This window comes from Vulpes lagopus, chromosome 8, assembly GCF_018345385.1.
Source record: "Vulpes lagopus strain Blue_001 chromosome 8, ASM1834538v1, whole genome shotgun sequence".
Lineage (NCBI taxonomy): Eukaryota > Metazoa > Chordata > Mammalia > Carnivora > Canidae > Vulpes > Vulpes lagopus.
In genome coordinates, this window is record NC_054831.1 from 13,594,812 (window position 1) to 13,619,831 (window position 25,020).

At 35.7% G+C, this 25,020-nt stretch overlaps 1 protein-coding gene across 2 annotated transcripts in view; it reads left to right on the forward strand.

Moving 5' to 3' along the window:
- The window catches only part of CUL3 (cullin 3), an 88,463-nt gene that overhangs the window by 4,880 nt on the left and 58,563 nt on the right, over positions 1-25,020 (forward strand). Inside the window, exon 2 of one of the 2 annotated variants that reach the window (XM_041765542.1) lies at positions 15,188-15,385. The exons of the other annotated variant lie outside the window; for it this stretch is intronic. Coding sequence (XP_041621476.1) covers positions 15,188-15,385 — 198 coding nt within the window. The remainder of the gene's footprint in view (positions 1-15,187; positions 15,386-25,020) is intronic. 2 annotated transcript variants of the gene reach the window in all.

The following is a 25,020-nucleotide window of genomic DNA, read 5'->3' on the forward strand; positions in this document are numbered from 1 at the left end:
TAAATTCAATTCATTTGCACAACTCTAGTACTGCCACTAACATCTGTTTTACAGAGGAAGCCTTGAGAACCTAAGAAATTTGCTTCAGGTCACTACTTGTAAGTGGCAGGACTAGGATCCTAATCTGGCTCTAAAGTGAATGTTCCTCAGAATTAATTATACCTGTCAAGGTTGTATCACTGTATTTCTACTATATAGCAGTATTTTAGCCAGCATTTTATATCTTTACTTTCGTAAGTGAAAAAAATAGTACTTTAATGCTTTAGTTTGCATTTCTTTGACTACTAATTAGAATAAAACTATGGATAGTCTGTAGGGGAATTTTCCTTTAATTTTCCTTTAGAGTATTCAACCTCTGTGTTAGGAGTATGACTAAAAAATAGACTGAGAGTGTAATAGTGTGGGCTTTGGACTGCCAGATTTTGAATGTCATTTCCACCTTTTTTTTCGCTGCATCATCTTTAACAAGTTACTTAACCCCTTCTAGCTTCATTTTCATCCTCTGAAATGAAACTACTAGTAGGATGTACCTTATACGGTTGTTGTGAGATAAAGCATTAGAACACTACCTAGCACATGGCTATGGTTAATAACCACTATTTAGCCATGATTATGCCACAATGTAAATGTTAAAATTGAGTGTTATTTTTGCAGGTAGTTGTATTGTAATACTGTATGCTTGTTTTAGTGATACTGCCACTTTTTGGTACTGTTTTTCATTTTGAAAAGCCTGCCGGTCCAATTTGAACCACACTAAGTCTCAAAGGATGCAGGTTTGGTGCCACTGGGGCACTTGAGAAGAATGCTGCTGGCTCTTGGGGGTAGATTTAAAAAAAGTTCCAAATAATGATTCTCACTTAATCATTGGAGTAGGTATGTTACTTCTTGGGTAACTTTACTGAAGACATAAGCCTTCATTTGATGTGTTCTTCACATCCTCCCTTTCTCATCCATTCCCTTTGTTTGTTTCACTCTTGGACTAGAATGTGGTCCCTGCCCAAAGCTTATAACAGACACCCTTTTGAACTACAAAACACCGTAGTGTCAGACACAGTGTGGGTGGTTAGTGAATGATTAAATGAGAAACTAGTCCCTTAAGCCAAACCATAGTAATTGATTAATTGGGTAAGTCAATGCAAGTACTAGTCTGAAATGTTTGAACTGTTGTAAGTAAAGTCTTAAGATGTAGTCAGTCATTAATGATTTGAAGTCGGCCTATAGTCCCCTGAAACAATAACGACTTGAAAGTAAAGATAGTATGATACATTGGCAATAATCTTGGCTTGAGTTTCAGAAGACTAAACCTGTGGCCCAGTCTTCTCTGTTAACTAGCTCTACTCCATGTTTTACTCCCTCCACCATAATTCGTTCTTCCTAGCCTATTCAATTATTCATTCTGATCTACTTTCATTGTGGATCTACTCTTCTGTATCTTCAGCCTATTCTCAAAATTCTTTGCCTTTTCATCTGAAATCTGGCTGTGTCTGAGAATACAGGCTTATCTTCTTAAATTGAGGTGTCTATTTCCTTGTAATCTTGAATCATTGGGCCCAGCTACCATTTATTACCACATCCATCATCCTTTTTTGTGGCTCAGGCCCTTGCGAAGTACTCTTTTGTGCACTCCCTGTGATTGTTTCCTAACTTCTTGTACATGTTCCTTCGATCATTGAAGACTTTAATAACTTCCTCACAGACATTCTTTCCAGTTCAGGTCTTAATTTTATTCACTATGTGTGGCATAATCGTTCATTTATTCAATTTAAAATCCGTTTATTATGTGTTCTACTGGAGGTTAGGCACTAGATAAATGAGGATGATCAAACAGACCTGGCCTCTTCCTATTACAGTGGTCTTCACTGTCTTAGAACTTGTCATTCCATCGCTTCAGAAACCTTAAACTCCCAGTATTGCATTCTGTCCTGGCTTCTCCATTTATTAGATATAATAAGTGAGCAAATCATTTGACCTGTTTCTTTTGTAAGAAGGAGAAAACCATAGCACCTACTTCATAAAAATAGTTAATACCTGTAAAGGTCTTAGAATGGTGCCTGGTGGAAAGTAGGTGTTGTAAATAAATCACAGTTACTATTTAATTATTCTGTCCTACTTGTTGCTTGTTTCCTTCTTATATTAATGTGCTCTTAGATCTCAAGAAGACCCCTTTCATTCTTTCCAGCCATGGTGCCTGTTACTAGTTGCCTCTTTTTTCTTACTACTTCCCCAGAGCAGGGCCAGAAATAGTATAAAGTGTCTTGGATCATTCCACCCATCTGCCTTCACTGCTTATATTTTTTAGGCTGTTGTGCACTCCTGGGGAAAATTGGAAGATAGTGGTTATCTAAGCTGGACTCCCGGGCCTCTGGGCAGTTTTTTGTGTGTGTGTCCCTGGTAAGCTCCCTCTCCCTTTTCCTGTGTGAGCTATTCCAAACTTTAATCATTGCCCTTAAGCTCTTTATTGAGAATTTTCTTATCTGTCTTCTTCCAGAAACTTAACTACTCCTTCACTGTGAAAACTAATGTTATCTTGTATAAGTTCCTTCAGCTTTCTTTCCTTTCAATTATAGCCTTTAACCTGTATCTTTACTCATTCTCACTGCCTTCCCTCAGGTCTCAGAGAAGGAAGATACTCTTTTCCTGTCTTCCTTGTCATAGTAACTATCATATTATATTTTTTCATATCCAAAACTCTGCATCTCCTTTATTAAAATGTGATTTTCTTTAGAGGAAGCATCAAGTCTTTTTGTATTGGTTTCTTTTTATTTTTTTATTTTTCAGTGCAGCACAGTAGTATCCAACAATGTTGAATGAGTGGACTAATAAATTATTTTGTTTTCTCATCTTTAAGATGGGAACTGTAGCAATATTTCTCACAGATTAGTTGTGGCAGTTAAAAGAAATGTCATAAAGTGCTTTCTAATGAACGGGCATCACAGATACTTGAAAAAATTTTCTAATCGTAAAGGCAGAATTTTCAACTAAAAGCGTGATGCTTTTCATGTGGGCCAGTCCTTTTCAAACTCATAATCTCCAGGACCCAGGAGGCATAGGAGCAGTGGAGTTGGTGTATCTTCAAAAATCTCCTCTTGTTATTTAAAGCTGTTGTAAATTGCCATTTGTATAAAAGACTTCAATTTGGAAAAGTTCTATTAACCACTGCTTTAAAATCACTAATCATTAATCCAGTCCTTTTAAAGTCAAGGAGAGTCCTACTTGCCCAAGTTGAGATAATTAATATAAATTGAGAACAGATCCTTTAGCTGACTTAACCCGCAATTCAGAGCTTTTGCTACTAGAAAGCATTCCTTTATTTTTTAAGTCAGTTTGAGGTTGAAAATGTAGTGGAAGTAAAACTTCCTAATTTGACTTTTCATTCTTTCACTACTTGTAATCATTGAGGAAAGGGATGGACCTAAATTTACTCTTTAAATGAGAAAAGGTTACTGCTAAACAAAAGAATAAAGACCTCAAAGGAGTATCTTTGCCTACTTTAAGAAAATACAAGCTTCTTTAGTGTTGTTATTTTTTCCATAAAAGCAAGGCCTCATTGCTAGGAGGTATTCTTTAACATGATTGCATGTCGTTCATATCTGAAGCAACTCTTAACTGAGCAACCCCTTAGCCTCATCTGTTTCCCCTATCCTCTTGAAAGTAATCATGATACATCCTTTTTCCTTTTTCCTTTACAATTTTTAGATAGTATGAGAAATTGCTTTATGAGATTAGTAACCTACAACTTGTTGAATGTCGACCTTATGTTAGGTTGTGTTTTAGGTGCTTGGAAGTATAATTATCTCAAATCCTTAGAACCTTTAGATGTTGTTACTGTTTTAATTCTAAGGCTCAGAGAGACCTAGTAAGGTGTGTATAATATTACATGTCTACCTAAGAAAGGGCAAAGCTGGAATTTAGATCCTAGGTGGTTTGATTCAAAAATTCATGTTCTTTCCACTACACCACACTACACTGCCTGGTTGTATTCTGTTAAGCATTTGCTAGATTCTGAAACATTTACTTTCTTAAGAGGAATATATTAGAAAATTAATTCTAAGATTGCTGTTCAAATTATTAGCCACAGGCAGATCCAGGCTTATACAGTGCAGTACTCTTACAAAGAATTGAAAATTAGTTTTTGGCCCTTGGAAGAAGCTTTTGCAAGTGCAAGCCTCGCTAGATTCAAGTAAATGCACCTCTCATAAGAGAATAAAAGTAAGAACTTCGAATCAATGAAAGTATATATTCAGTAAAATTTGAGTATATAAATTGCTCTATGCTAGTGTGAATTGGCTTGAATAAAGCAAAGTCAAAACCTATGAGAAAGACAGTAGCTGACATATTTGTGAGTAAACGCTTTTCTTTTTAAGCTATAAGGCTGATAGCACATTTCTAACTTTTTCAGTTAATAGAAATTTATCTTCTTTTTTTTTTTTTTGATAGAGCACAACAGGAGGTGGGGGAGGGGCAGCTAGAGAAGTAGACTACTGAACAGGGATCCTCATGTGAAGCTTCATTCATCCCAGGACCCTGGGGATCAGGACCTGAGCTGAAGGCAGATGCCTTCATCTGAGCCACCAAGGTGCCCCAGAAATTTATTTTTTTAAGTATATGTTTTTAAAGTATGTGAAGTTAACATGTTAAAATACTTTAATCTTTAATTTTTGCCTTTGAGAACATATTAAGAAATATATTAAACAGTAAAATTTTGAAGCACAAAGATCAGATACTTTAATTCACTTTTCCTTATAGCATATGCAAATGAGACATGAAAGAAGTAGTTTTGCTTTAACACTATCCCTAGCCAAATAAACAATTTATTTGCTCCTGTTTGTATTCATATTTTAATTTTTAAAAGCTAAAAGGGATTTTAGAGAGAAGCTGTTCCAGTCTTACTTAATAGATGAAGAAAGGGAGGACTAGAGAGGATGATTTACTCACGACTTGAATTTATGGAAGAACCATGACTAGAAACCTGATTTAAGTTAAAGGCTCTTTTCTCTAGACCGAACTGAAACAAGCATCTAGCCATAATAATTCAGTGTTAACATTGATCTATTCAATTATAAAAAGATGTCTTAATACTAAGCACCCAGGTGATTTGGGGTTAGTGGGAGGACTCATAGTTTAGGACACTTGGATTTCTTCATTGCTCTAATTAGCTGTATGATCCTGTTAAGCCACTTAGCCTCAGTTTCCTCATTAGTAAAATGAGATTTTAATTTTTATCTTAAGCTCATTCTGACTCTTAAAAATTTCAGTTAATTAGGTGTATGTATACATAAGTCTAGGAATGGTATGTTGTTATGTTCTTTTGTGGCAAAATATTTTGTGTGGTGTTGCAAAAGTCACCTACCTCTCTTTTGGATTTAGGACTTTGTTTAAAATAAGAATGGTTGATTTCAGTGATGATGGTCAAATAGTATGAAGTAGTGGGAAATTAGCTATGTTTTTGTATACTTCTTTTGTGTGAGTTGGTAGTTTTAGAGAAATTTTGAGAAGATTTGACACCAGCTTTTTGCAATTTCGTATCCTGGGCTTTTGCTATCACATCACATTTGGTTACAGTTAGTCGCTCAAAGACAAAGCTAACGGGTAGTTTATACTTTTTCACTTGTTTTTTTCCTCTTTGGATTGTGTGTAGCTGATTCCAGTGTAATTTACAATTTGTAGAGCTTTTTACACACATTACCATAGTTTTAGAAAAATAGGGCTTACCCATTTCACAAAAAAACACATTACCTAAAGAGAAGAAAATACTGTCACTTTTCATTAAAATTAATAATTTTAGATTGTAGGATGGAAACCTGCAACTCAAACATGCACTTAGATATAAAGTATAAGCAATTTTCTTTATAGTGAATGTCTCTAATTATAATGTTTGAAGATTTCTGGTCAAGATGAATTTTGTATTCTCCAGATAATTGTGTTTCACGGTGCCTAGATGGTAGCCTCTCTTTATTCATTAGTGAAAACAACACCAGTAGTAGAACAGTGACAAACTTCTTGCTTCAGTGAGAATACTTAAAATTGCATCTTACGGTGATTATCAGACCATGAAATGTCACACATATCTTTTGTCATATACGCAAAAGTCCTTCATAGAGGTATATTTGAAATACATTGTCTGTACTCAAGTCAGTTGTGACTTCCATGGACTTTAATAGGCTAATCTGTAAGTTTGATCTTTGGTATTTGAAAAAATAAATTGTTCCAAATTTTCAAATTGATTTTCAATCAGCCTACTCATGCTGAGGACTAAAATGCAGATTATAATTGAACCCTCCATTGATGATTTAGCTTTCTCATTATAAACATTTCTGATCCATAGTGATATTAAGAGCCCAAATAAACATAGATCAGACTTGGTTTGTGATTTCACAGAATTGTCCCAGGCTCTTGTGCTTTTCTAATTGATAATCTTTTTCTCTGCTCCCTTGACATCAGTTTTATTACTTTTGGCAGCACAGTTCTGCGCCCATCTGATGTCAACTGTAACCACAGAGTAACCATTTGAACAAACATCAGTCTCAACTTTACATTCTGGTTAAGTCATTAAGTAAGGCTCTATGTCAATTTTGTATAGTAAAGAAACGAACTTACTGAACAAGTGCTGTGTGCCAGATGTTTTCACAAACTTTGTTAATTACCACACAGTACATCATCTTCCAATTCTACTGCCACGAGCATGTGAGGAAAATAAATTCCGGAAAATAAAATAACTTGTCCAAAGTTTGAATGTATCCCATTGTACTGTTTTCCTTAGCCCTTGGGTCTTTGGTTATATTTTTGATGGTTGAGGTTGGTTAAAGATTAACTGATGGATAAATGGGATGCTTGCAGGTGTCATACGTCATTATGTAGTTGTTGGTCATCAAATAAGATTCATCATCATAATTAATTGTAACTGGACCACATTCAAATCATATTTTTTTGAAAGTCAGGCATTGTGCTATGTATTATAAAGGGTACAATAAAATAAAGGAAGAGAGACTTTATATTACTCTGAGGTGTGTGTAATCTGGGAGGGAGCTTCCTTACATAATTTATGATTTAGTGTGTCTGACTAGAAAACTGCCATTCCTCAGATATTTGTACCAGAGCAACTTTCTTTTGAGGCTAAAGCTCAAAATTAAGATCAAGCATTTTTCCTTGTTTATTTTTTTCTAGCTGTGTCATTCTGAATTGCTGGAATTTCAAATTCTCACCCTTTTTCCCCACCCACCCTGTTCTAAATTTCTTGTTGCGAAAATTATTCACAGGAGACTAAAGACTTCTTGTGCTTTGTATATAGTGAATGTGAAGAATACAGTTCTCTTCATTTTAGTTTTAATTACTTCAACTCTTGATTATTACAGATCCTTCAAGATGTGTAAGTATAGACTGTCATCCTTTCAAATTCAGGCATTTTAAAGGTGGTTTTTATATTGTTTGAAATAGTGTAGATGAATAATCAAAGATGTTTGTGAAAGAAAATTAAGACTGTAGGGTTATTTTTGTTATTGATACTTACTAGTGAGGAAATTGTAACCCTGGATTAGGAAGAGGCAAGGGAGTGGAGGTCAGTTTTAAAAATAAAGTCTCGATTTGGTTTTTAAAAGTCTCATTAAACCATAAGCATTTAAGAATGTTTAATTATACCTTTCCTTTAAAAAGAGTTTTTGTTTCTTTTCTTACTAAATGAGTTTACTGTCCTTGCTGATCACTTTATAACTTGAACTTGGAGCCGAATACCTCATATGCCTAATAATTAGCAAACATTAAATGTTTATATGTGTGCATTTTATTATGTTATTGTTCTGCAGCATTATAAACAAATTCCTTCCCGAGTGTATTTGCAGTTAATGGAACCTAAGGAAATCTGTTTCATCAATGAGTTTAAAATCCTGCTTGAATAATTTAGAATATTACTTTTAAAGAATGTTATCATTTAAAAAAAAAAAAGACACAGTCTTAAAGACCTATAAGTTTTATGGCTCTAGAGAAGTATAGACTGATGTTTTTGCAGTTAGCATATTGATGAGATTAGGGCTTAACATTTAGTTTTCTTTCTTTTTTTTTTTTTTTTTTTTTTACAGATTTTATTTATTTATTCAGGAGAAACAGAGAGGCAGAGAGACACAGGCAGAGGGAGAAGCAGGCTCCATGCAGGAGCCTGACGTGGGACTTGATCCCAGGTCTCCAGGATCATACCCTGGGCTGAAGGTGGCGCTAAACCGCTGAGCCACTGGGGCTGCCCATCTTTTAACTTTCATTGACAGTTAATGGTTATATTCTGTACCAAAGATGAGTGAGAAATTAAAGTTCATCAGTAACATAATTATTTTGCCACTGTTACTGACACGTTCACTTGATACCAAAACATGCATATGTAAGAATCTGCACTTGAAGCCCATTTCCTTTGGCATATTGTTTTTGGACTTGCTTGATTTAGGGAAAGATTGTAGCTTGTGAATCCTCTCCTGAAGGACCTTTTTTATTATGATTTTTCCTCCTAGTTAACATTTACTAATAAAATTAATGAATAAGCAGTTAAGTGAATGTGAAAAACTGAAAATACTCCATGATAAGTGAAATTTAGGAGTCTGTTGTTCGCACATTATATTTCATTTGAAAAGGACATTCGATTATTTTAAAATTATATTAATCGCTGTGGATAATAAGCACATTGAAATATTTTTCCATATCTTTGTGCTTACTAATTCAAAGTTTCAAAATTGCATTAGTATAATATAGGTAAAACAGTATTCACCAGACATTTGTTTATGGCCATCTAAATAACATTGAAGGAAAATGCATAACCCCTTAAGTAGCTCATAATCTAGTGGAGGAAAAACATGCACAGATAATTATGAATCAACATGAAGTGTAGTGATAGGTATGTCTTGAGTATTATCAAAGAACTAAGAAGGAGGGGGATCCCCGGGTGGCTTCGCGGTTTAGTGCCTGCCTCTGGCCCAGGGCGTGATCTTGGAGTCCCAGGATCGGGTCTCACGTCGGGCTCCCTGAATGGAGCCTGCTTCTCCCTCTGCCTGTGTCTCTGCCTCTCTGTGTGTGTGTGTCTCTCATGAATAAATAAAATAAAATCTCTTTAAAAAGAAAAAAAAAAAGAACTAAGAAGGAGTCCACTTTGCTTGAAGAGGTCAGGGAAAGATTCCTGGGAGATAGGACATCTGAGTTGTGTTCAGAGATTATGTAAAGAATTGAATAAAGAAGAGCAGAGGCAGGGGGTGGGGAGGCTTTAAGAAGACGTGGGAGGAAAAAAAAAAAAAAAAAAAAAAAAGAAGACGTGGGAGGGTGGTGAATGAGGGGGAGGTATGTCACTGGATTGAGAATAACCATTGGTTTAATGTTATCAGGGAATAAATGTAAGGTAGTAGTGAGTAAAGCGAGAGAAGTAGGCATAGACTAGATTTTAAATAGTATTAGAGTACACTTTTTTAAAGTACATCCTTCCACCCCTGTTCTTAACGAGAGCTAGATTTTAAACATGCCTGTGATGCTTGAGTTTGTTTTTTAAATGGTGATTCTGAGAAAGATAGATTCATAGAGGTTATTGGAGTTCATGATAGTTGGAAGGCTGTCATGGTGATCTTGATGCAAGTTTTAGGACAAGAGTATGTAAGGTGAAAGAATGGGAGCATATTTAAGAACTATTTTGGGCCTACTGTTAGCACTTGATTGAATGAAAAGGGGACGAGAGATGAAAAGAAAAGTTAGAGCATATGCTTCTAGCATGTATAACTAGGTGGCTTGTGAATTAGAGAATACAGAAGCAAGTTATGTGTGTGTTTTGAGGATCACTTTAACAGGGATTTTGGACTTGATAAATTTGATCTGTATCTAGAGCATTTTGAGATGTGTCCAGCAGGCAGTTGAATAAAGTAGTTTTAGACTTTGGGGGAATATCTGGGCAGGCCATACAGATTTGGGAGCAATTAGCATATAAGTCAATAATTTATTCTTAGAGATGTCGGCCAAAGTTCTTGGGAAATCTGATAAAAGCACAGGACTCCTCATCCAGGAAAAAAAAATGCACACATTATATTTGCAAAATTTTGTGTACAGTTTTAGAGGCTCCAGAATCTCTTGCTAATCTGGTGTCTTGTAAATTTTAGAACTTCAGATGTGTGGGTAGTAATTGTAACCATGACAATGATGGAAATGCATAGTGACCCAGTGTAAAGTGAAAAGAGCCAAGGACGGGACTCTGGGGATTAAAATGTTTTAAATGGCACTGGAAGAATACGAGATAGGAAGTAGGGAATTGTGTTTCTAAAAGAAGGCTACATTATACTGACTTGCATTTAGCCTACTTGTACTCTTTCAGTACTCTTGTTTTTATCTCGCATCCGTTTATTTATTAAGCTTGAAAAGTTATTTTTTTCCTTCTGACAGTTGATGCCCATTGATGACAGTTTAAGAGAGCCTTCCATTGGACACTTTTCATTAGTCGGCATGTGAGGGATTGTACGGGGCTGGGCTAAATTTTGACATTCTTACTTAATCTTCATGATAGTCCTTTGAGATAGATACTGTTATTAAACCTACTTTACAAGAGAGGAAATGAAGATTCTGAAGAGTTAAATTTGCCCAAGGTCACATGGCCTTTTAAATTAGCAAAGCCATGACACAAACCCATGCCTTCTGGACAGCAAAACTTATATTCTCTACTAGTATATACCACATGATAATCAGAGACTCACACTGTGATATTACTATACCGTATTAGCAGAATGTAATGTGAGTCCAGCAGTTTGGACTAGATTTGGGGATGTATAAATTCTAGTCTCTGCTCTGAGATTTGGGGTAAGTCATTTAATGTCTCTGGGTCTATTTTTTCATTTACTTGAAAATTTTTATACCTAAAATTGCTGTCCTGTGGCTCCATATCTGCCCTGCCTTATATAGCATGAGTACTGAGGAAAATACTCCGTAAAATCTTGGATTATAAAACAACTCTTGATTTATATATGTGAGAAATGATTTATTATAATGTTAAGGTTATTTCTACAGTATTTGAAGTCTCTTGGTTTATGTTTTTAAAATTCTTTAGTTTCTATTAAGTAATTCGTGACAGGTAGGGATCTTTTTGTACATTTTCCAGCTTTCATGGGATCTTATTTTATAGAGCCTGAAGAGATCATTTGAAGTTATGCTCAACTATTAGTAATATAGTTACCTCTGGAGTTGATAGTCCACATTAACTTTGGTCTTTCTCTGGAATTGTTTTGAATGTTTTGCTTTATATGTTCATTGTTTAATGTCAAGAGATGGTGTCTTAGTCTGCTTTTTTATAACCTGCATGTGCTGCCCGCAGACTAAATAAAACCATATTGCACGTATATGAAGTACTTGAGACCATCATTATCATATGGACTTGAATCTTTTTATTTGTGAAAACTTAGGAACAGCTACATCTTATTTAAAATATCTTATATGAATGGCATCCTACATATCAGGGTATCTGATAAAAATAGTAGTTTGGACGTAGAGATAAATTCTCTTAAGGCCGTTTCAGAAAACTCTAGTAGATCTGGGATTTGAGTAAGATGTAAGTAATAAGAAAGAAGTAGTTCTTTTATAGAATTCCTTCTAAGCACTCCAGAAAAGATTAGAATAATAAGACTCTATTTGAGTCATCTGCTTAAGAATCTTCTATGACTGAAATTTGAGCTCATATATTATTGCTAGGGTAACTGTTTTGCCTATCTATATTCCGTATTCCTTACTCTTTCACATTCATATCCATTGGACATTGCTTGGAAGGAGTGTGGTATTTTTCATAAACCACTTTATTGAGGCTTGATGGACATAAAAAAGCTGTACGTATTTAACATATGCAACTTGACGAATTTAGAGGTAAGTATTCACCTGTGAAGCCATCACCATCATCTCTGCGATAAACGTATTCATCACCTCCAAAAGTTTCTCCTGGTCTCTTTGGAGAGGATTCCATTAGCTCAGTAATTTATGTCCAGTCCAGGTCAGAAATATTTGTGAAGCTGATGAATAATTATTGCGATGTTTCCCAGGTTGTGAATGCAGATCATGTGGCAAAATAACAGCTCCTTAGCCATAAGGAATTAGCAGGAAATCATTCCATCAACAAGTATGACTGTCTGTTATATGCCATGTGTTACTTCAGTAGCTGAGGGATTCTGCAGTGAAAAAAAATCCCTGCCTTCATGAAGCTGACATTTGGATGGGAGGAGAAAGGCCAGGAAACGAAATAAGGGAGGGGAGAAAAAGCAATCTGAGATTGGAATTTGGGGGTGAATTTGTAGGAGGAGACTGCTATTTTAAGTGGAGTGGGCAGTTAAAGCTTCATTTTATTGTGATGACTGAACAGTTTTGAGGTTGATAAGGTGAATGAGCCATGCAGATACCTGAGGGAAGAACATTTGAGAGACAGAATAGCAAATGAACAGACACCTTGAAACAAACCTGTTTGACATACTCCAAAGAATAGCAAGGAGGCTGGTGTGGCTGGACCACAGTGAGCAAGGAGGAAGAATAGGTGAAGTCAGATTATCAGATCAAATAACGTTTTGTAGTTTATAGAAGGACTTTGACTTTAACTCCAAGAGAAATGAAAAGTCATTTGAGGGTTGAGAGCAGAAGAGTGACATGATTTATGTTTTTAGGTCACTGGTTGCTCTATAATAGTGGGACAAAAGCAGTAACAGACCAGTTAGAGGCTGTTGGAATACTCTGAGAGATGATGGTAGTTTGGACGAGGCTAGTAGTAGTGGAAGAGGTGAGTAGGAGTTGGATTCTGGGTACATTTAGGAGGTAGAGACAACAGAATTTCCTGTTGAATTAGAATCAAGGTGAGGGAAAAAGGAAATTACAAGCTTTTTGGCCTTAGCAACTGGAAGGATGGAGTTGACATTTGCTTACTTGGAGGACTGCAGGGGAAGCGGACTTAGGGGCAAAGATAAAGATTTCTGTTTGGCACTTGGTATGTTTGAGATGCCTAGTAGGTATTCAAGTCAAAATATTGAAAACATGGCTGAATATAGGACTCTGTATCAAGGAGAGAGGACCAGAGTATATAAATTTTGAGGTTAACTTAAGCTATGAGCATAGATGAAATCGACTTCACCTGAAAACTGAGTTGTGGCTACACAAAAAAGTTCAGGTTTGGAGGTTGCTGTGAGGAGAAAGAACTGGTAAGCAGACTGAAATAGGAACTAGAGGAATAAGAATAAAAACAAGAGAACTGTAGTCCTTGGAAGGCAAGTGAGGAATCTGAAGGAGGAGTGATCAGCTCTTCAGTTGCTGCCAGATAGGTCGATAGTGGTAAGAGCTAAGACTCTGGGATCCCTGGGTGGCGCAACAATTTAGCGCCTGCCTCTGGCCCAGGGCGTGATCTTGGAGACCCGGGATCCAGTCCCACGTCGGGCTCCCGGTGCATGGAGCCTGCTTCTCCCTCTGCCTGTGTCTCTGCCCCCCCCCCCCCCACTGTGTGCCTATCATAAATAAATAAATAAAAAAATTAAAAAAAAAAAGAACTAAGACTCTGACCATATAGATTTAGCAGGGTGGAAGTCACTGGTGACCTTGAGTCATTTAAATGAAATGGTAGCGATGATGAAAGCTTTATTGGAGTAGATGCAAGAGATAATGCAAAAAATGAGACTTGGAGACAGTGAATATAGAAATGTCTCAAGGCCTGTGATTTTTGCTGTAAGTGGAAAAAGACAAATTGGATAGTATTGGAGAAATAGTGGGTTTGTGAGGATTTGTTTTTAGGATGGGAAACTGATGATTTTGAATGTGGATGGAAATTGTCTAGCAGAGAGGAAAGAATGTGATGATGCTGAGAAGGGAAATTGATAGGAAGGTCCTTGAAAAGGCGAGTTGGGATGGAACTAAACATTCTGTATACATATCATCTGGAGTCACCGCAGATGATTGTTCTGTTCTGTAGGTTTGTGGTAGAGCCTGAAATTCTGTATTTTTAACAAATCCTTGATGATGCCTATGTTTCTAGTCCCTGTCTAGTTTGAGTATAAGACCTTAGTACTTTGAGCACAAAAACAGTAGAGGTAGTATACTATGTAATAAAATTGGTCAACATGGTCGGGGTTTGTGCGTTTTCAGATTGTTTCTGTTTTCTGTAGAACAGGAAGCGAGTCATTATCCTAGAGTGAGGACAAAGGAGATGGTATAAAATCATGTAGGAAGGTAGAATCATTAGTCTTGTAGGATTATTGGGTTGTACTCAGGACCCATTGTGGTTAGTGGTGATGAATTTAAACTGAGGTGTATTGAATATGAGTGTATATATGTTCATTTACTTTGGGCTACACATGTTGGTGCGTGTGATGAGTAGGTGTGTAGATGGGGTTTAGAATGACATTTTGGAGGGGTGGGGGGCAAGTGTTTCATGGGTGTATGCGAGGTAGCTACAAATAATGAACTATGGAATCTAAATTGGGAAAGGAAGAAAATAAGAATGCTAGGTTAAACAGAAAATGTGGGCTTTTTTTGTTTTGTTTTTAATGGCAGGTCTCCTTCCAATCTTTAATTTGCTAGGGAGCTCTATAAATCTTCAAGAGAGGAAAATAGTGTTCATGTCCTCTTTTTTTTTTTTTTTTTGCAAAGATTTATTTATTTTAGAAAGAGTGCTGGGGAGGGCAGGGAGAGAGGGGGCAGTGGGAGCTAGAGAGAGAAACCTAAGCAGACTCTGTGCTGAGTGTGGAGCCAACATGGGGCTCAGACTCACTACCCTGAGATCATGACCTGAGCCGAAACCAAGAATCGGAGGCTTAACCCACTGTGACACCCAGCCACCCCCTAAATATTTTTTTAAATCAAGGAACTCTTTCTGTCTCAGTATCTCTCTGAGCTTGTATTCTACTAAATAAACTAAGTAAAAGATGTCTTACACTTTGGGCTAAAGCAGGTATTAACATCGGGGATTATGATTTCATTTAAGTTGGAGGGCATACGAGAAAGGAGGGAGGTCTTAAATGATTTCTTAAAAATTGCTCTGTCAGCTCTAAAAACTATTTTTATATGTATCCCTTTATTTTTGTTAAAATAGACTGTTAACATCCGTATAAGTCATGCAGATTTATAATCATAGCCATATAACAAAATAGTTACTATATGGACAAATACAAGAAAGATTTTCAACCATTGGTGTTTTTTTTTTTGTCTCTTTTTCTCTCGGATATTACAGATGACCATGGATGAAAAATATGTAAACAGCATATGGGACCTTCTGAAAAATGCAATTCAAGAAATCCAGCGTAAGAATAACAGTGGTCTTAGTTTTGAGGAGCTCTATAGAAATGCTTATACAATGGTTTTGCATAAACATGGAGAAAAGCTCTACACTGGACTAAGAGAAGTTGTTACCGAACATCTCATAAATAAGGTATCCAACTTTAAAGGACTATTGCTAATTATATGGAATCTAGGAAATCCTTTATATACTATGTTGTACTTTGACTAGAAGTATTAGTTTTAAAGGCTTCAGGAAGCCTATAGAAATAGTAATCAACTAATGGCTGTATTATAAAACCTACTTAAAACTTAAATCAGCTAAATCAGAATTTTTTATAATTGAGGGAAAATGAAGTTTGTGATTTATGATAAATAATTATCTGTAATCATAATTAAGGAAACAAACTTTGACTAATTTACAAATAATTGTTTATTAATATATGAATTAGAGATCATTTTTTCCTTAAAATGCTTGACCAGTCAGTCCATTTTATCTTTCTTTACTTTCTATGTATATACGAAAATAAAGTAAAACTACATTGTTTAAAAAATACCACCTTAAGACTTTTCGCCAGTTGAAATTGACTTACTTTAACTTGAGTTCTATAGTAAATGTGAATTAAAAACAAAAAGATTACTCTTGGGCTATTAAAATTATAAAATGCTTCTTAGGTTCTAAAGAGATGTTTTTGCTATTTTAAAATAAATGCTTAGCGCAAACTCTTCTCTTGCAAGTATGTCTTGCTTTAAGATTGTCAGATAAAATGTAAAATACCACAGATAGATAAAAACTTCTCAAGAGTTTTTGTGTGGTATTAGGGTGCTTGTTTTTTAAAATTTTATTTTGAAAAAAATGGAAAAGTTGTACCAGAATAGTACAATGATCTTTCGTATTATAGATATACCACTTGTTAACATTTTGTCACATTTTTCCTAATGTTTCTATTGATACTTGTAATTATTACTATTATTGGTATTACGATTATTGCTGAAGAATTAGAAAATAAGTTTTAAATTCATTTTCCCTGAAACACTTAGGGATGTTTCCAAGAACAAGGAAATTCTGTCACCTAACCAAAGAATAATGTTCAAAATCAGGCAGTTTATAACATTAGTATAATACCGTTATCTAATACAGTCCACATTCAAATTCATCAGTTGTTCTGTGTAGCAGTGATGTCCTTTATAGCAGTTTGTTTTCTGATCCAGGATCCAATCCAGGATCACACACTCAGCTCCTCAGCTTTTGGTCTTTCAGCACATTGACATTTTTGAAGAGTATAGGTCAGTTGTTTTGTAGATTGTCCCTCGGTTTTTGGTTTGTCTGATTGTTTCCTCATGACTAGTTTCAGGTTATGCATTTTTGGCAGGAATAATACATAAGTGATGTTGTGTCCTCAGTGCATCACATCAGGAGGCACATGATGTCAGTTTATCCCATTATTGGTGATGTTAACTTTGATCACTTGGTGTCCGCCAGATTTCTCCACTGTGAAGGTACCTTTTTTCCCTTTGTAATTCATAAGTAATTTGTTCAGATATATTTTGAGACTGTATAAATATCCTGTTCCCCAAGGATGTTTCATGTGATGTTCTAGCATCCATTGATGATTCTTGCATGAATCATTATTATTAAGGTGGTTACAAAGTAGTTACTTTCTATTTCTACTATTCCTTCCGTAATTTCTTTCTCTTACATGGGATTACATAAGCAGGTAGCTAGTATCTCATGAAGCAAGGTGATTGTGTTGTCCTGCAATCAACAGTTTCTTTAGTACCTACTCTGCACAGCGTTATAGGAAAATGCAGTGGATGCAAAGAGATAAGATATCCCTTGTTTATATTGTGATGTGAAAGATGTTGTAGACATTTAGATAACAGTGTGAGGCATTATATAATTAAGTGGCAAATGAATCGAATAGGCAATAAATGGATTGTAATGAGGGAGAGATTACCCTGGGCTGTAAGATTTCATGGGAAAGTATCAAATTGAACTGAGCCATGAGAATTTGGGATATAAGTGAACAATGTGGAAGGCATTCCAGGATGGCAGATGTCATGTGATTATACAGAAATATATTGAGTACATTTAGGTGGTAAATAGAGTGTGATTGAGGTATATAGTAATTTATGGGGATTAGTGGATTCTAATATAAGGATGGCTTGGGAACAGATTAGGGAAAAACTTGAATGCCAAGCTAAGGAATTTGGACTTAACAGAGGAAGTTTTTAAGTGGATGATAATGTGATAGAATATTTTAAGAAGATTAAGATGAAAACGATACAAATGTAGAATTGGGGAGATGTTTGCTAGCAGCTGGGGAGGACCTGGAAACATTTGAGTAAAGTGATAGTCTATAAATGAATGGCTAGAGGAGATAACAAATTTTGTTTTAGGTAATATTGGAGATTTTTATAGTTGGAAGGTACCTTAGAAATCATTTTGTAGTGGGGGAAATTGAGTGTGAGATCATCATAAAATGCTCAGCTAGAAATATCCTGTGTTTAGAGATACACAGATTTAGAGCCTGAGCAGGAACTCAAACTGAAGATCAGGATTGGATGTGTGGTAGCATGTACTCTGAGGAAGAAGTATTGGAGTTCAGAGAACAAAAATCCTAGAGCCAAAGGATGAATCTTCAAAAGCAAACTATGGTATGTAGGTGGGAAATGAAGAAGACTAATTTAAGAAACATGGCATCAAAAGAAAGAGGAAATGTGGAGTGGGAGAGTTTTACTTAAAGCTATTGAAGGGGTGAAGATTATAGCAACTGTTTTCTTGGATATGGAGAGAGTATGGAATTGAGAACAGTAAAGTAAAAGAATAGAAGCATTTGCCAGAGGTTCCATAGTGAGTACAGTAGAGGTCACAACTAACTCTTACTTAGCATTTCTATGTGCTAGGTTCAGTTTCAGTGCTTTTACATGTGTTAATGGTCACAACCAAGTGAGCTGGAGAGCATTATTCTGTTTTACAAGTGGAGAAACCAAGGTACAAAGAATTAGTGATTTGTCCAGATTGACATAGCTAGTAAGTGGCCTAACTGGAACAGTATTCGGGCAGCGTGGTTTCAGGCTGAGTCCCTGACTCCTCTTTAGATCTGCTCCTGAGGCATAATGAATGGATCAAGATGAAAAAAACATGCTGAAATTGAGGATGCAGGAGGGACTTCATGTCAGTTGGATCAGTGTTTGTAAAGTTGTAGTCTTTTAAATTCTAGTTCTTGGTTTACTTATAATTAAAATGAAGGAGCTAGCAGTAATATCTCCTGAGATTCTTTAGTTCTAAAACTATTACAAATCTAATAATTAAGCCATGCATCTTCTGAAAATGAGATGAAGAGATTTGGAGTAGCCTTTTTTTGGGAATATACTAAGGAATTGGCAAGTGAGGAAAAAAGATAGCTCGGTAGGAATTGGCCTGAATGTGTGATTCGCCTTTTTTGTTTGTTTTGAAGCATTGCTTTGCACCTTGGGCACAGTTGCGGAAAAAACATCTGTACTTACACGCTGTGTTGAAAATTGGCTCATTCAAAAAGTAAGGAGAGGAGGGGAGACCAGAGTGGGAAGTCCATGTTTAAGTGATTTTTGGACTCAGAAACATGGTTAGGTAGAAATTGAAGTCATGTGAACAATAATTCTATGGTAACTGTAAGAGCTTCAGTATATTTGTGAGTTGCTAAGGTGGTCCCATATCTAAGGTTAACTATAGACAGTTCCTATAATATGTTCCAAAGAACATGAATTCAAGTTAATGGTGCTGAAGAAATTATATACACTCAATTCTTTTTATTTTTCTTATATAGGCATTAGTGATACATGAGCAGCATCTGAAAATGTTAATTTTTTTTTCCCACAAATGCTCATTTGACCAGTTTTAACTAGGAAATGTACCAATATCAGTATATCTAATGATTGGTTTCTTTATTTCAGTTGAATTAAGTCTTTTAACCTCAGGTAGTGTCTATGCTTTCATTTTTGTCTTTCATTTATCTTCATTCTTATGAAAACTTTTAATAATTGTACAAATATAGTACTACCCCCCCCCCCAAAAAATACAATACTACTCTATGAAGGGGACACAGCCCAAAGAAATTTGTTAACTGACAGGCAGAGCCATCATATAGTAGCCTAAATGTGCTCTGATGTAGGAAATCTCCCGTTTTTTTCCTACCAGATGTACAGAAGTGTGGTTTCCATGAAAATTGATACTGGTATTGACTTGTTTGTATATTGTACTTTCTGATTGGAAGGTGAGAGAATGGGTTAGGGTTCTGGGGTATGAAAGTAGCCATCTTCAGTTCACAAAACGTTTTCCTTTTTTGTGGTTCTGAAAGCTTTACTGTGTGGTCTAGTAATCAGGCTTTTTTGTTGTTCACTGTGCTTTTAGCACTTTGCTGAACTATGTAAGCAATGATACTTCTTTTAAATCAGTTATTTTCTACTAAAGTGTACATTTTAGTGCTATGGTATATAGGTAGCCAGAACTTATTTTTTTCACATTGAGGATTCAAATGAAATACAATTTTTATGCAGAATCAGTTGCTAGTACCCTGGTTGTAGTATGAGAATAGTAAACATCTGAGCAACACCTTTGGTAAAACAGAGTGGCACAGACTATCAGGGCAGAGGAATGGAGGAACTTCTCTGAGATGAAAGTAATTGATTGTTGGCTTTATTTATTTATTTTTAAAGATTTTATTTATTTTATTCATGAAAGACGCAGAGAGAGGCAGAGACACAGGCAGAGGGAGAAGCAGGCTCCATGCAGAGAGCCTAATGTAGGACTTGATCCCAGGACTCTGAGATCATGCCATGGGCCCAAGGCAGGCACTAAACTGCTGAGCCACCCAGGGATCCCCAGATTGTTGGCTTTAGAAGTGAGTTCACAAAATTGAAGAAGACCTAGAAAAGCCAAATGTTTTTCTCTTACTTGATGTAGTATATTCTTCCTACCTCTAGAAGAATGTTCCCTTTGAGGAAAATTAGACCCAAAGGAACTCCGTGAATTTCTCTAGACCATACAGCAAAACTTAGATAGTGATATGGGTAGCGTTTGTGCCTTGCTATAGGAAAAAAAAAAATCTCATTTTAGTAAATATGAAAACATTTCAGAATTCACAGGGATTACCTTTTCTTTAACATTTGTTCCTAAATAAAATAACTTTAAAAGTGTGGTTATACTAGAGAAAAAAAATTCTGCTACTTTCTAGTTTTAAGGATTTAAAAATTTTTTAAGATATTATTTATTTGAGAGAGAGAGCGTAAGTGGGGTGAGGGATGGAGGGCGAAGCAGATTCCCCACTGATCAGGGAGCCAGATGCGGGGCTTGATCCCAGGACTCTGGGATCATGACCTGAGCTGAAAGCAGACGCTTAACCTACTGAGCCACCCAGGTGCCCTGAGGATTTTAATATTACAGATAATTTTCTCAAAAATAACCATATAAGACTTATTATTACCTTATTCCACATTCAGGAGTATGTATTATTTGCCTGCCTCTGACTTAAGTATAAAAAATATGTTGGAATTCATTTGATCCCTGTACTCTAGAGAACAGCTAAACAAGTAAACAAATGTTTAGTTATTATGAATCATGAACAGGACACAGTGATAGAGAAAAATGATGTGGGCAACTACATAGGGCAAGAAAGGGCTTTTTGAGTAAAAGGGGACTTGAAGAATAAGAAGGTGCTCATGAGAAAAGTGGGTTGCAGAGCATTCCAGGAAAGGGGGGATGGCTATAGAACATTTTACAGGACCAGGTAGTCAATATTTTCAGCTTCCTAAGCCATACATTTTCAGTCATCAGTTCCTCAACTCTTCTATTGTAGCATCAGAGGAGCAATAGACCATATGTAATGAATGAATGTGGCAGTTTTCCAATACAACTTTATTTTAAAAAGACAGCAGGCCATCCTTTGCCCAGTCCCTGGAATAGAGAAATTGAAAACAAAGCCTGTTGTGAATGGGGAATTAAATATTGACAGTGGGGAAGAATGGGACAAAGATGAGGTTTGGAGAGAGACATTGAAGCCATGGTATAAGGGTTTCATAATTATATGTACGTTAGGAAGCCATTCAAGAATTTAAGCAAGACAGTGACATCTGATACAGATTTTTAAAATATTACTCCTGTTGTTGTGTGATGAATAAATTAGAGGGCCCAAGAATGGAAGTGAGGAGAGTAGGAAGGAATAATCCAGTAATTCAGGAGAGAGATAGTGGTGATTTATACCAGTGTAGTGACAGTGGGAAGATTTCAGAGTCAGGATACTTTGAATGTAGAAAGATTGTTACTTCTGAATAGATTGGGGAATGAGGAAGAGAAAATCCAAAATGACTTCTAGGTTTTTGGCTCTCTGACAACAAGGTGTTTCCACTTTTTAAATTTAGGTTTGGGGTAGAAAAAGGAACTCTGTTTAAACAGGTTAATTTTAAGATGCCAATGAAATTGGATATGCAAATCTAGTTCTGAGAAATTTGGACTGGAAATGTAAATTTGGGGATCGTGAGCATATAGATGGTGCTCAAAGCTTTGGAAGTAGTTGAAATCACACAGAAAAGAGAAATGAGGAATTTAATCGTGAGGAATTAAAACATTTCAGGTAGATTTGAGGATTGCAATGGAAACCAGAAAATGGCCAGATTCAGCTCTGACTTTGTTATAAAATACTTTATTGTCAGCATTTATTTAGCAGAGTTGTGGTTTTCATAACCATTTTGTTTATCTGTGTTTGTGTATGTGTTTAATGGCTCTCTAAAGGCCATTTTAAACTTCAACGTAGTAGTGCTAATCAGTTTCATTTCTTGTGTGTAGGGTTAGGTAAGGATGGAGCTTTTTTTTTTTACTCCTTCAGCTTTATTGAGGTTTACATGACAAAATTATAAGATATTTAAAGTGTCTTGTTCCATTTTTTGGAGTCTTTACAAAGATTTCTTTTTGGGATTTAAACTTGACAAAATGTTTAAGTTCATAGTAAGGTAACTGAGGACTTGCTTTTGCATCTTCTGTCTACTACTGAATACTTAATGAAAATATCTCTTTGGGAGGAAGGCAGAATAAGGGAGCTTGATCTGCTCACTTTTCATTCATTTAGAGAACTTCCTATCGAGGACTTCTTATGTGGTAGGCACTGGTCTAATAATTTAGAAGTTACTGCAGTAGAAAAAATACTGGGTAAAAAGTAGGGAGAACTGGGCTTCAGACCTAATTCTGCCACTAACAGTCTTGAACAAATTACTAGACTTTTCTGGATTTAAGATTATTAATTTATAAAATGAGATTGGGATTGGTTATGTTCACTTAAATCAGCTTTAAAATTATATAATGATTATGTGTCTTGATTTTGGTTTTTTAAGACTGAGGAAGATTATAGTTTTCAAGTTTACTGTTGTCCTTTCCTGTGCCACGATACATATTTAGAATAAAAACAATTTTTATTGGTTTCTTAAAATCAGAGGAGAAACTTTCTTTGGTTTTAATGTGGCAGGAACTTTATTCCAATTTTGCGATGCTTAACAGGTTTCTTAGATTTGCCTTGTGCTTAATTTCGTCTTCTCTCTCAAATTATGACTCTATAGTAATAATTGAATAATAACATGGTAGCCTCATAAAGGAGCTAAATCTTGTGCTTTGAAAGTTTAAACAGAAAAGATGTTGACTTTTAGCTCTACTAGAAACAACTTCTTATTGCTAGGAAAGAACATTTATTTCAGTGGTTTTAAAAGTCTTTTTCTGAGCACTGGGTATTACATGTAAGTGATGAATCACTAAATTCTACTCCTGAAACTAATATTACACTATACTGTTAACTCACTGGAATTTAAATAAAAACTTGAGATTAAAAGAAAAAAAGAGAATTCATCCTATAGATACATTTAAATATGAATACATAAAGAGTACTTACACTAATATTTATTGTAGCATTGTTATTTAAATGCTAAAAATGCTGAAAACTAAATGTTCACTAATAGACTATTGAATAAGTGGAATTATATCTGCACAATGAAAAAAAATGAAATCATCCATATATTCTCTTCTTCAAATAATCTCTTTGGGCTGAAGGCAGAATAAGGGAGCTTGATCCTGCTCACTTTTCATTCATTTAGAGAACTTCCTATCGAGGACTTCTTATGTGGTAGGCACTGGTCTAATAAGCATTTGCATTATATCAAATGTCTTTGCCTTTGGGGAGCTTATGTTTTGGACTTAAGCATTTGAATCTGTGCCTAGTAATCTGATCAGTTCTAAGCACTTTGTTTTACAGGTAGAGAAACTGAAGTTTTGAGGGAGAATAATTTGAATTTTTAAATGGCTTTCTTGTTTTAGGGTGTGTGTGTGTTAAACTGAAAAATATTTTTTGTGAAATAACACCATATTTTTTGTGTGTAGGCTTTCATTTGCTGAAAATGATGTCTCTGTACAAGCTGTTTTTTCAACATGTTGATTTTTCTCCATTTTTGAAGGGAGAATGAGAAGAGCCAGAATTTTAAATATTATATTTATTCACCAGTAAATTAAAGTGTTTCTATGAGGGTACATGCATGTGGAAATGAAGATGGTATTTCTTGGTAAGCTTTGGACTATTTTGTAAGCCAGTTACTTAATAGACAGCTTTTTTTTTTTTTGTAATATTTATTCATGAGAGACACAGAGAGAGGCAGGGACATAGGCAGAAGGAGGAGAAGCAGGCTCCATGCAGGGAGCCTGATGCGGGACTTGATCCTGGAACTCCAGGATCACACCCTGAGCTGAAGGCAGATGTTCAACCACTGAGCCATCCAGGCGTCCCAAGACTTAGCTTTTTTAAATAAAGCTTTTTTTTATTGCTTTTCCTTTCTTTTTAGGCAAATGTGAATGAACGTAGAGAGTTTTTTTTTATGGCATTTATGTACAGAATATATTATAATGTTTGCAGTGAATTACAAAAGGATATTGATAGAAACAGGATAAGATTTTTGTTAGCAAAGACAGATTCGGTTCAGAGGCCCACAAATATTGAATCTCCTGTGTTTCATCTACCAAAAAATAATTAAGACACTATGCTTGTCAGCAAGAATCTCCCAATTTTAGTGAGGTAATCAGTTTTGAAGGGAAATTATTTTGCTGGAGGATTCAGGGCAAAGTAGAAAGAGGAGGTCACTTTTTTTTTTTTTTTTTGTATATTTTTTTATTGGAGTTCGATTTGTCATCATATGGCATAACACCCAGTGCTCATCCTGTCAAGTGCCCCCCTCAGTTCCCGTCACCCAGTCACCCCAACCCCCTGCCCACCTCCCTTTCCACCACCCCTTGTTTGTTTCCCAGAGTTAGGAGTCTCTACTGTTCTGTCACCCTCACTGATATTTCCCACTCACTTTCTCGAGGAGGTCACTTTTGATGACCCTTAAAGAATTATTAAAGATTCATCATGTGATCAAAGGCAAAAAATAGTCAAGAAAATCGCATGAATAAAGGCAGGTAGGTATGAGCATTGCCAGGTAAGATCAGTGTAGATGGAATATAAAAGGCCTTAGATATGTTTGTTGGGAATGAGAGTGGTAAATTTGGTTGGACTAGGTTTTGAAAAACATTGTAGGGGATTTGGGTTTTATTCTGTGGTTGATGGAAGCCATTGGTTTTTAGTCTCCCAAAAGAGACTAGTGAAGATGGAATGAAAGATTTGGTAAGTATGCCATCCTCAGTGCTTCGTTGTTGCATATCTTTTGTTCTCCTGACGTCTTGTCCCTTTTTTCTAACTTAAGTTGTTGAAGGAAACAGGACCTATTACGAACCTATTATGT